The sequence below is a fragment of the Aricia agestis genome, chromosome 18 (genome assembly GCF_905147365.1).
Source record: "Aricia agestis chromosome 18, ilAriAges1.1, whole genome shotgun sequence".
Lineage (NCBI taxonomy): Eukaryota > Metazoa > Arthropoda > Insecta > Lepidoptera > Lycaenidae > Aricia > Aricia agestis.
Window position 1 is genome coordinate 2,554,929 of NC_056423.1, and position 12,418 is coordinate 2,567,346.

Consider the following 12,418-nt stretch of genomic DNA (forward strand, 5'->3'; position numbering starts at 1 on the left):
GCGTATAATCCACAAATATATTACAAAACGAATCAACAGTATGGCGTTGATTTTAGACCTTATGAGCAAAGGTCAGTACACAAGGTTATGTTTCAGAATTATTATAGACGTCCGCGTCATGAGAACTGGCCAGTAAACTGGCTTACATTTCAGAACCTACTCCAAGTAAGACCAAGCCGAGACGTTTGAAAGTTTACAATTTATGAATGGGTATTAATTGTCAAATTGTCCGCGCACCGCCAATTCGCATGCTAATGTTATATTCTGTTTGTTCCAGCTCGGGCAGGCCGCACATTACCATGGTAAGTGTATGGCGATGTGACGGACGTCAACAGTAAATAGTAAATCCATATTTTATTATTATTATTATTATTTATTTATTTTGTTCAATACCGTATACAATAATATTATAAAATACAAGAAATCTTGCCGCAAAAACTACAATGAGTTTATCTGGACAAGATGTGGTCGCATTTAGTTAAGTTAACTAACTTTACTCAATAGATGTTTTTTTAAGTTGCCGTTTATTATAGAAATCCGAAAGTGTGTCTGTCTTTCTGTCTGTCTGTTACCTCTTCACGCCCAAACTGCTGAAGCGATTTAGCTGAAATTTGGTATGGAGATACCTCGAGTCCCGGTTAAGGACTTAGGATATTTTTTATCCCGGTAAAGTGTACGGTTCCTGTGCGATAAACGAATGTTGGCGGGTTCTGTTCCAGAATAAGGTGACTTCGGATCCAAGATACACTTTTGAATTTAAACTCATCATCCGTAGTCATCATCTCAGATAGTGAATATACTTGCAGCTCTTTACGTAATTTCGAAATTTTCAAAAGCTATCTTTATGTAATCCGGAGTTCTGTTACTGAGTAACTTTGGATCCAGGATATATTTGCTGATAAAAATCTTTATCGCAATATTGCTGATTGCTGTCGATCGATTGAAAATTTCTTCCGAATTGGAATAAAATGCTAGCGTATGTTTTTTTTACAGAAATTCAAGTTCTGCGCCGACGGCGACTGCCCGCTGTGGGCGCTGGCGGCGCTGCACGCGCTGGGCGCGCTGCCGGCGCCGCTATTCCGCGCCCTGCTGCAGCATGTGGTGCAGCAGCAGCCGGTATGTCTGACTGCCCCCTGTGGGTGCTGGCGGCGTTGCACGCGCTGGGCGCGCTGCCGGCGCCCCTGTTCCGCGCCCTGCTGCAGCATGTGGTGCAGCAGCAGCCGGTATGTCTGACTGCCCCCTGTGGGTGCTGGCGGCGTTGCACGCGCTGGGCGCGCTGCCGGCGCCGCTGTTCCGCGCCCTGCTGCAGCATGTGGTGCAGCAGCAGCCGGTATGTGTCTGACTGCCCGCTGTGGGCGCTGGCGGCGTTGCACGCGCTGCCGGCGCCGCTGTTCCGCGCCCTGCTGCAGCATGTGGTGCAGCAGCAGCCGGTATGTGTCTGACTGCCCGCTGTGGGCGCTGGCGGCGCTGTACGCTCTAAAGCTCTAAAGATGAGCCCACTCTATAGCGATACTACGCTGCAGCTGAGCAACGCGACACATCTCGGCCAAATATTATTTGTATTAAATCGTATGAGAGAAGCAGCACTACGCGGCAGCGGATACTTCGCGATCGCGACACAAAATATCAGTGCTATGGAACTTGAAGTGTCGCGTCGCGCCGCTGCAGCGCAGTGTCGCTTAGTGCGGTCCCGCCTTAACCATTGCTGCTGTCTACAGAAACATCTATACAATCAAAGTTTTCAATGATGGGGCAACGAGAAGAGCATCTACTCAGGCTTATAATGCATACACGATATTATATTATGCCTGAATACATACTGCTTTTGTATCTTATTATATATAAAAATGGATTTTTAAATGTGTTAGTCGCGCTCAAACTCGAAAACGGCTGAACGGATTGGACTGATTTTAGTCTTAAAATATTCGTAGAAGTCCAGGGAAGGTTTTAAACTGACACGAAGTTCACCGGGATTTCATAATAGTATTACATAATAGCCAATGTCTAATTATTAGTTACAACAACACATGTCATTGAACACCCATCACCGGACGGATTATAAACCAACATTAGCACAGTGTCTTGCACGCGCTAATTCTGGCCTGATTACCCCAGGGGGTATAAACAATATATTATGTTGTGTTTATAAACTAGCTAACTATAGTTGTATACCTTCCCGTCTTGTGTAAGCAATGCGTAGCATATCGGTTTAAGGTTCATTTAATATGATTGTTAGTCACTAAATTTTATGTAAATTTTGACATTTAAAACGAACTTTTCATTGTTAAGTCATAATAGCCATAACAGTAATAATGAACGATTGCTAAGAAAGTAACACGCGTTTGTGTCAACTTTCAAACTAAAAAATAGATCAAAATCGGCCCACCCGTTTTGATACTGCGATGGACAAACAGACAAACACACAAAGAGACTGATATCTCTTAACTTAGAATATTCTCAATATAGGTCTACCAGAATCTGATGGCAAATTTTAATGGCAGATTTTAAAAAAATATTCTTGATCATTGGATAAATTTTTATATTTGCATGTTTCACACACAGAATCAGCCGCTATAAGGAAAAATAAAAAGGATCAAAATATTTTATTCCAATTACCCCGGTATTGCTAAAGTCAATTTCTTTTCTAATTTTTGCCATCAGATTCTGGTAGACCTATACCTAATTCGTCGGGGATTAAAAAAGTATTCCCTATTTTTATACGATGGTAGTTTTTTCATTTACAAACAAAAAGCTGTGACCTTTATTAAGTCTGCTGATACATTATTATATTACAGCGTCAAAGAAACACATTCTGAGAATACTGAGAAACAAACTACTGATATTGTTACATTATGTTAATTTTGAAAGACCACAGAAAAGGCCACAGTTTATTTTAATACAGTAGTGCTTAGATACTGATTTTATACAGGGTGTAAGCAGGGGCGGATCTACTATAAGGCTTTTTGGGCTGCAGCCCAGGGCCCCGCGAATACAGAGGGCCTCCAACCGAACTGAAACCAATAGACGATATTGTCAATAATAAAAATTATCTAGAATAAAAAAAATCCGATCATAAGGTAGACGCATTATCCAAATGCCGTAGACGAACATATAGTGTAGTAGTGAATGAGTGCATTCAGTTAAAATCTTACTTACTGCAGTCAAAAACAGAGTCTTACACCTCTTGCAGTGAAATTTTTTGGCTAATTTATGAAAAGAAACTTGTTGATATTTTCCCAAACTGCTATTCCATCTTAAAGATTTTTTAACGATGCCGATCACTAGCTGTGAAGCATAGAAAATAGAATAGAGAAATATAATACACGGGGAGCAGAGCGTTCTTTCTCCAGGATGTCGTATATAGAAAACAAATACAGGACAACAACAATGTCATCATTAATTAATCAGTTCTTTCGATAAATTGCGATTTAAAAATACCAAATAAAAGAATTTGCAGTTTGTTTGTTAGTTTGAACGTGCTAATCTCAGAAACTACTAGTCCGATTTGAAAAATTCTTTCAGTGTTAGATAGATGGTTACTAGACGTTCCGCGCGGCTTCTCCCGCGTAAATTAGATATTTCACAGACAAATTAGTCCATAAAAAATAGCCTTTTATCCTTTACGTGGTCTACTTCTTATCTGTTCTAAATAACAGAAAAAAATCTCCAGTACTTCGTGAGATAAGCCCTTTCAAATAATTTCCCCCGTTTTTCCACATTTCCCTCTATTTCTTCGCTCCTATTAGTCTTAGCGTGATAAAATATAGCTTATAGCCTTTGTCAATAAATGGACTATATAATACTGAGAGAATTTATCAAATCAGACCAGGAGTTCCTGAGATTAGCGCGTTCAAATAAGCCCTTTCAAATATATTTCCTCCCGTTTTTTCCACATTTTCCTCTATTTCTTCGCTCCTATTAGTCTTAGCGTGATAAAGTCCTCGATGAATTGGCTATCTAACACTGGAAGATTTTTTTAAATCGGACCAGTAGTTCCTGAGATTAGCGCGATCAAACAAACAAACAAACTAACAAACTTCGCTTTATAATATTATAGTATTGACCTATAACCTACATCACTACAGAAAACAGTTTCTTGTCAAAATAGCAATTAGTTGAGTAGTTAGGTAGGGCCCCTAAGCAGTATTAGCCCAGGGCCCCCCAAATTCAAGATCCGCCCCTGGGTGTAAGTGTAACATAACTAACTATGGGGAAACTCGTGACGCTGGGGCGCTTGCCCATACAAAAGCAAAAATTAAAAGAAAAAAAATTGGTCTTTCACCGCTGCTACTTTCACAGTGAACTCTCTACAAGGAACACATCCTAAAGGTATATTATCACTTAGCTTTGTTACACCTTGTATATTAGATTTGTAGTCTCAGGCTTGCAACACAAATTTTACACCTTTTTACGTACTTATTATTTTGGTGTAACATGCAGAAATATTGCCTAATTTATTACCTTCTATGTTTTAGGATGACGGCATAATGGAAATACTGAAAGACACCAGTTTGTGTAAGTATACAGAAATAATTATATCAAAACTAGTTGATGCCCGAAACTCCGTTGCGACAAAATTCGTTCATCGCGCGAGAACTGTGTTTTAGGTAACATTTTCCGGGACTCAAATTATCCCCCTAGTCCATACCAAAATTTAACAAAAAGTTTCAGCGGTTTAAACGTAAAAAGTTAACAGACAGGCAGACATACTTTCGGATTTATAATAATATTTATGATATTGGTACTTATGGTTACGGTCTATGGATTTTCAAGGGTGTATAATGTATAATACATAAACATACGAATTTTACCTTTAAAAATAACAAACATAATAATAAAGGGCTAAAACACATAACCGGGTTGCGGCACCACAACGGCAAATTTGGCGGAATTATTTAGCTTTCTCTAATAAGTTTTATATGATTTTGCCGCCGATGTTATATAACTAGATTTGCCGTAAATTTTTTAATGCCGCAACGCGCTTATGGGCCAAAACACATAACCGCGTTGCGGCACCGCCCCGCCAAGATCGGCGGCAAAAACATTAAAAACTCATATAAAAAAACTAAACAATAAATCCGCTAATTTTGGCGTTGTGGTGCCGCAGCGCGGTTATGTGTTTCCATCTAATTGTTTTGGCCCTATACTAAATATTATAATAATATTTGACGCAGCGTCACGGGACGAATGCGCGCGCGCGGCGGCGGTGCTGCGGTGGACGCTGCGGCAGGCGCACCGCAACAACTGCAGTGGCGTTCAGTTAGCCCGCGATCTACTGGTAAATATAATATATTACAAATAAACGTTTAAATTCAATCATTTGGACATTACACTAAAGCTGATCGCACATTAGTCAGCACCATACGAGCAGTACGCGCATTGCTGCTGACAAAATTTAATGTGCATCACCTTTAGGCTTATGCTCAACTCACACTGGCGCAGTGTCGAAGCGACGCGCTGATTTTTTTTTCCACCTACAGCGTATTCATCAGTTGCATTGTTCTATAATTAATATAATATAATATAATATAATATAATATAATATAATATAATATAATATAATATAATATAATATAATATAATATAATATAATATAATATAATATAATATAATATAATATAATATAATATAATATAATATAATATAATATAATATAATATAATATAATATAATATAATATAATATAATATAATATAATATAATAGATAAAATACAAAATTTCTACCTAAAATACTTTACTAGTACCCATTTCTACATAGCAAAAGCATTTGACCGGATCTTTAACGGAACAGAAGATATAGAAGAATGGTTCACTACAGGACAGGTGATCCTTATACCGAAAACAGAGAATAACACAGATAACCCAAAGAACTGGCGCCCCATAGCTTGCTTACCTACAATGTACAAACTATTAACGTCCATAATAGCAGACAGATTATACCTATTTTGTGAACACAACAAAATTCTAGCAGTTGAACAACGCGGATGCAGGAGAGGTACCAGAGGATGCAAGGATCACCTAATGCTCAATAAAGCAATACTTGAAGATGCATATCACGCAAAGAAAAATTTAAGTATGTGTTGGATAGATTATCAGAAAGCCTTCGATAGTATATCCCACGAGTGGCTAATAAAACTACTTAGCCTTTATAAATGCCCGATTGCTGTCATAAGCTTTCTGAAGAAAGTAATGACAAACTGGAAAGTGGTTATGACAGCCCATGGAGAAAGAACAACAGTAGTTACAGACCCGATACAAATTAATTGCGGATTATTCCAAGGAGACTCACTCTCGCCCTTACTTTTCTGTCTAGCTATAAACCCGTTATCTCAAATTCTAAACAAATACACAAACAAAGGATACCAGCTCAAGGATAGCGCATACATAAATCACTTACTCTATATGGATGACCTGAAATTATACGCTAAAACTAAGAAAACTCTAGAAAGCCTAATACATACAGTAGAAATATTTACAAATGACATCGGAATGAAATTCGGACTAGAAAAATGCAATACACTACATATAATAGAAGGACGAAAATCCAGAAATCAAACAGAAGGGCAGGTGCTGTTAAGTGGAGAGGAATTCGCATACTTAAAAGACAACGAAACATACAAATATTTAGGTATCCATGAATCTGGAAAGCTAAATCATCAAGAACTACGGCATCAAATAACAAAAGAATACTTTAAAAGAACTAAGAAAATACTGAACACACACCTTAGCGCAAGAAATACGATGAAAGCAATAAATGCGTATGCAACTCCAGTACTACTCTATTCATTCGGCATAGTTAATTACAAAGATAGAGATATAAAAGCAATAGATACTAAAACAAGAAAATTATTAGCACTTAATAAGGCACACCAACAAAAAGCAGAAGTAGAAAGACTATATCTACCGACAGAGGAAGGAGGAAGAGGGTTATTAAATATAGAATCACTGTATAAAAGCCAAATTATTAAATATAAACAGCATCTAAATAATGCGCGTGATTACCTAATAAAAGCAGTTAATGATCATGATAAAAATATAAATAAATACTCAATAAATGTAAATGCAGAAGAATATGTAAGAGAAATAGGATTAAATGGAAGAGATAATGTAAATGAGACGGATATTAAAAAAGCTATATTAAAAAAGAAAATACATACCTGGAAGTCGAAACCCTTGCGCGCACAATTCCATAAACAAGTCCTAGAAAAGGAAAATATTGACAAAAATCTCTCGTTTAATTGGATCAAAAAACAAATGATATCCCCTAAACTAGAAGCTGCCATTTTTGCAATCCAGGACCAATCTATAATAACTAAACAGTTCGAACGAGATATACTAAAGAAAGAGGTAGATGGAAAATGCCGAATATGCTTTACCAAAGATGAAACAATCCAACACATAGTTTCAGGTTGCGAAAAATTAGCAGGAATACAGTACACACAAAGACACAACAATATCGTTCAATATATTTACTGGGCCCTAAGCAAAAAACACAATTTCAATACAGAGCAGTTATGGTGGAGAGATAAGCTCACGCAACCCCAAGTTAAAGAGAACGATACAGCCAAACTCATGTGGGAGATGCCAGTACAGACAGACGTACAAGTTATCCACAATAGACCGGATATAATATACATAGACAAGCAACAAAACATCACTTACCTGATAGATGTCACAATACCCACCGACTACAATATTGGCGCTAAAGAAATGGAAAAATTAACCAAGTACCATCTGCTGAAAAAAGAAATAACTAGACTCTGGAAAACCAAAGCCATCATCGTACCAATTGTAATAGGAGCAACAGGAATGGTCGCCAAGAGCATCCGTAGATACTGTGACACACTGGATGCTAAATTGGATCTAACCATAATGCAAAAACAAACAGCTATTTACACAAGTACAATTGTTTCAAAAGTTTTGGGAAGTAACATACTAACAGGCGAAGGCGAATCCGCAGTACCCCCTCCCTGAAGGTTTCGGGGCGGGACTGAGATGAATGCCAGCGAGAGCTGTGAGAAGCAAAACTTCACTCCGAATAATATAATATAATATAATATAATATAATATAATATAATATAATATAATATAATATAATATAATATAATATAATATAATATAATATAATATAATATAATATAATATAATAGAATAGATACTAAAACAAGAAAATTATTAGCACTTAATAAGGCACACCAACAAAAAGCAGAAGTAGAAAGACTATATCTACCGACAGAGGAAGGAGGAAGAGGGTTATTAAATATAGAATCACTGTATAAAAGCCAAATTATTAAATATAAACAGCATCTAAATAATGCGCGTGATTACCTAATAAAAGCAGTTAATGATCATGATAAAAATATAAATAAATACTCAATAAATGTAAATGCAGAAGAATATGTAAGAGAAATAGGATTAAATGGAAGAGATAATATAAATGAGACGGATATTAAAAAAGCTATATTAAAAAAGAAAATACATACCTGGAAGTCGAAACCCTTGCGCGCACAATTCCATAAACAAGTCCTAGAAAAGGAAAATATTGACAAAAATCTCTCGTTTAATTGGATCAAAAAACAAATGATATCCCCTACACTAGAAGCTGCTATTTTTGCAATCCAGGACCAATCTATAATAACTAAACAGTTCGAACGAGATATACTAAAGAAAGAGGTAGATGGAAAATGCCGAATATGCTTTACCAAAGATGAAACAATCCAACACATAGTTTCAGGTTGCGAAAAATTAGCAGGAATACAGTACACACAAAGACATAACAATATCGTTCAATATATTTACTGGGCCCTAAGCAAAAAACACAATTTCAATACAGAGCAGTTATGGTGGAGAGATAAGCTCACACAACCCCAAGTTAAAGAGAACGATACAGCCAAACTCATGTGGGAGATGCCAGTACAGACAGACGTACAAGTTATCCACAATAGACCGGATATAATATACATAGACAAGCAACAAAACATCACTTACCTGATAGATGTCACAATACCCACCGACTACAATATTGGCGCTAAAGAAATGGAAAAATTAACCAAGTACCATCTGCTGAAAAAAGAAATAACTAGACTCTGGAAAACCAAAGCCATCATCGTACCAATTGTAATAGGAGCAACAGGAATGGTCGCCAAGAGCATCCGTAGATACTGTGACACACTGGATGCTAAATTGGATCTAACCATAATGCAAAAACAAACAGCTATTTACACAAGTACAATTGTTTCAAAAGTTTTGGGAAGTAACATACTAACAGTCGAAGGCGAATCCGCAGTACCCTCTCCCTGAAGGTTTCGGGGCGGGACTGAGATGAATGCCAGCGAGAGCTGTGAGAAGCCAAACTTCACTCCGAATAATATAATATAATATAATATTATATAATATAAAAAAAAATCTGTGTTTACACAGCAGAAAGTAAGTACTTAAATAACAGAACAATAGTGATGAATATGCTGTAGGCGAAAATTTTATGACGCGTCGCGTCGCTTCGTTTTGCAAATAAAGGTGGAACCGTTCTAGTGCGGTGCGACCTGACTCGACACTTCACTTGCATAGAAGTCTATTCTATGCAAGTGAAGTGTCGAGTCAAGTCGCACCGCACTAGAACGGTTTTACAAACGCACGATCCTGTTCGGCACGGATCCGGAAACTTTACCGTGCGGTCACTGGCCAATGCCTAGCGCGGCGCGCGATGAAGTTTCCGAATCCGAGTCGAACTGCGCATTGTGAATCAGGTCCCTGACGCTTTAGAAACGCCTGACGTCAATTCTATGGAAGTGAAGTGTCGCGCCGCCGTGTCGTGTCGCATTAGAGCCTCTCCACACGGCGCGTTGCGTCAGCGTTGCGTCGACGCAGCGCTGCCGTTTGACGCATAGCCGGCCACACGGGCGCTGCGTCAACGCAGCATTATTACGAAGCAGTCTTAACGTCAACATCCCCTCCCGCTTCGTCTCGGGGGCTGCTGTCCGTCATGTGTTTGTTGAGCGCTGCTGTCACGACGCAGCGTACCGTGTGAACACCTTGGTTATTTGCATGTAAAACAACGCAACGGCAGCGCTGCTTCTGGCTGCGTCGACGCAACTCGCTGTGTGGACTGGCTCTTAGTGCGGTTCCGCCTTAAGAGGATTCCACACCGCCATTTTTCCCATAAAAACGCTGTCCCCTGTTTCCTCCCTGGATAATGCTAGTAGAGTTATAATTTTTTTCCTGAATATCTACGGCCACTAATACAATGTCCCTATGTTTTCCTTTTTTTCATAATTTAATTATTAAATAAGATATGAACGTTCAAAAACCCAAAAAAATGGCCAGATTTTCCACTGTGTTCAAACGTCCAGAAAACAGATTTGGATAGATTATACAAAAAAAGCAAAACATAGGAACACAGCTCAAGCCTTTTTTTAATCTTTAATGAAAAAAGTACTTAAATCGGTTAAGTTTTGGAGAAGGAATCAGGGGACAACGAATCGTTGATTTTCTGGATTTTCTGCAGTTGTCTCTATCGCGTTCTGCGGTATAGGCTTGAGGTAAGGGAGACAGCTATAGATATTACACGTACTTTTTTTTCATTTCTCTAGCTGCTGTGGTATCCTCTTAAATGTTTACTTTTATCGATACAAAGGTACTGGGAGTGCCGCGCGCGCATGCGGCCGCGCTGGCCGAGACCGCTGACAGCACGAGAGAGACCTACGAGGGACAAGTCAAGAGCGCCGGGTTCATGAGTAAGCTTAGAGACGAATTTTGCAACTCCAGAATATAAACCTAGGTATCCAAAAAATAAAATGGGGTCCTCTAAATTCTAATAAATGTTAAAAATTTCAATGGACTATTGAAATTTTTAACTATATTAGGTATCTACTCTTTACGTAACCCAATCAAATAAAGTTATAGGTCCGTTATCTGACTATATGAATGGAGCTCTAGATTTATGTAGGTATAGGCAGTATAACAGGGTAATGGGTATGGCCTATTTGCGGCAGCGTCCTATGGCGTCCTAGGCGGGGCGGCAGCATCCTAGGATGGGGGCAGAGTTCGTAACTATATAGGGACGGTAAAATTAAAGTGGCCTATACTCATAAAAAATATAAATCCGGCCCTGATTTAACTGATGGTTTTTTTTTATGAAATAAGGGGGCAAACGAGCAAACGGGTTACCTGATGGAAATCAACTTTCGTCGCCTATGGACACTCGCAGCATCAGAAGAGCTGCAGGTGCGTTGCCGGCCTTTTAATAGGGATTAGGGTAATAGGGGAGGGTAGGAAAGGGAATAGGGGAGGGTAGAGAAGGAAAAAGGGTAGGGGACTGGGCCTCCGGTAAACTAACTCACTCGGCGAAACACAGCGCAAGCGCTGTTTCACGTCGGTTTTCTGTGAGATCGTGGTATTTCTCCGGTCGAGCCGGCCCATTCGTGCCGAAGCATGGCTCTCCCACGTTCGTACATTGGTACATAATTAATAGATATTTTTATTTTTCAGTTAACAAATTAACCGATGCAACCGTGTCTGAAGGTCCGGAAGGCACCGTAGAAACGGTCAAACTCACCCTACATTCCGATGAAGTGTTCAGCGGAGAACAGAAGATGGCTGAACTGCTTATAGACAAAACTCAAGTAGGCACTCTACTGCAGGAACTGAAGAAAGCTAAGAAGATAATGGACGAACTCGATGTGCAATAAAACGTAACTAAAGTGTGTTGTTTGATTACCCTAAATTTATGATAATTTACCATTGTAAAACAAATAATAATAAAGTTCGGCTTAGATCACGATTCAAGTTTCATCTAAAAATACACAAAAAGTTAAGTACCAGGCATCTACTTGCATAGCTGGGCATTAACTTGTTAATCCGTTAATCGTTAATTAACGCAGTTAACATTTGGTTATGGATTAACTTTTAAGTTAACTTTTAAAAATATTAACGGACTCGTTAACTTCCGTTAATTATGCAGGAGTCTGTTAATCGTTAATCCAATGCCTACTATTTAATAATTTTGTTAGGTAGAATACAATAAATATAGAAGTATTTTGTTTTCTCCCTAACCTGTTAACTTCCAGAACCTAAACCAACAGGTTTTGTATACAGTACACTAACGCGAACGCAATGATATAAGTTATAACAAGGCCATATTGCACATATAATTAACGGATTAACGTTAACTTGCGTTAATTCGTCCGAAATGCAACGCTTTAACGTTTAACGAAGCTAACTATTTCTTTAACGGATTAACGAAGTTAACTATTTGATTAACGGTGCCCAGCTAATGTCTACTTGTCATTGGTTTTTTGCTTTAAAAAAAGATTGAGCTGTCAAATGTCAATGTCAGAAATGATAGAATATGTCAAAAAATTCAAAAGAGCTGTTTGTTGTGAATTTGTTTTTGTTTTATTATGCTGATTATAATTTAAC

General features: G+C 38.3%; 1 protein-coding gene across 2 annotated transcripts; it reads left to right on the forward strand.

The window, feature by feature from the left end:
- Positions 1-1,237: 1,237 nt before the first annotated feature.
- Positions 1,238-11,704, forward strand: LOC121735915. Of its 2 annotated transcripts, none has more exons than XM_042126911.1 (5): positions 1,238-1,330; positions 4,476-4,515; positions 5,175-5,278; positions 10,635-10,734; positions 11,489-11,704. In XM_042126911.1, the coding sequence occupies exons 2-5, from the start codon at positions 4,488-4,490 to the stop codon at positions 11,686-11,688; spliced, it is 432 nt and encodes a 143-aa protein (XP_041982845.1). In that variant the 5' UTR covers positions 1,238-1,330; positions 4,476-4,487; the 3' UTR covers positions 11,689-11,704. The 2 variants fall into 2 exon arrangements, with proteins under 2 accessions (XP_041982845.1, XP_041982844.1); XM_042126910.1 differs by having other exon boundaries at positions 1,241-1,430.
- Positions 11,705-12,418: the final 714 nt, after the last annotated feature.

Coding starts and splice junctions, on each gene's coding strand:
- LOC121735915 (XM_042126910.1), top strand. CDS start 1,311: ATGTGGTGCAGCAGCAGCCGGTATGTGTCTGACTGCCCGCTGTGGGCG. Junction 4,516..5,174: donor ACTGAAAGACACCAGTTTGT/GTAAGTATACAG, acceptor TATTTGACGCAG/CGTCACGGGACGAATGCGCG. Junction 5,279..10,634: donor AGTTAGCCCGCGATCTACTG/GTAAATATAATA, acceptor ATCGATACAAAG/GTACTGGGAGTGCCGCGCGC.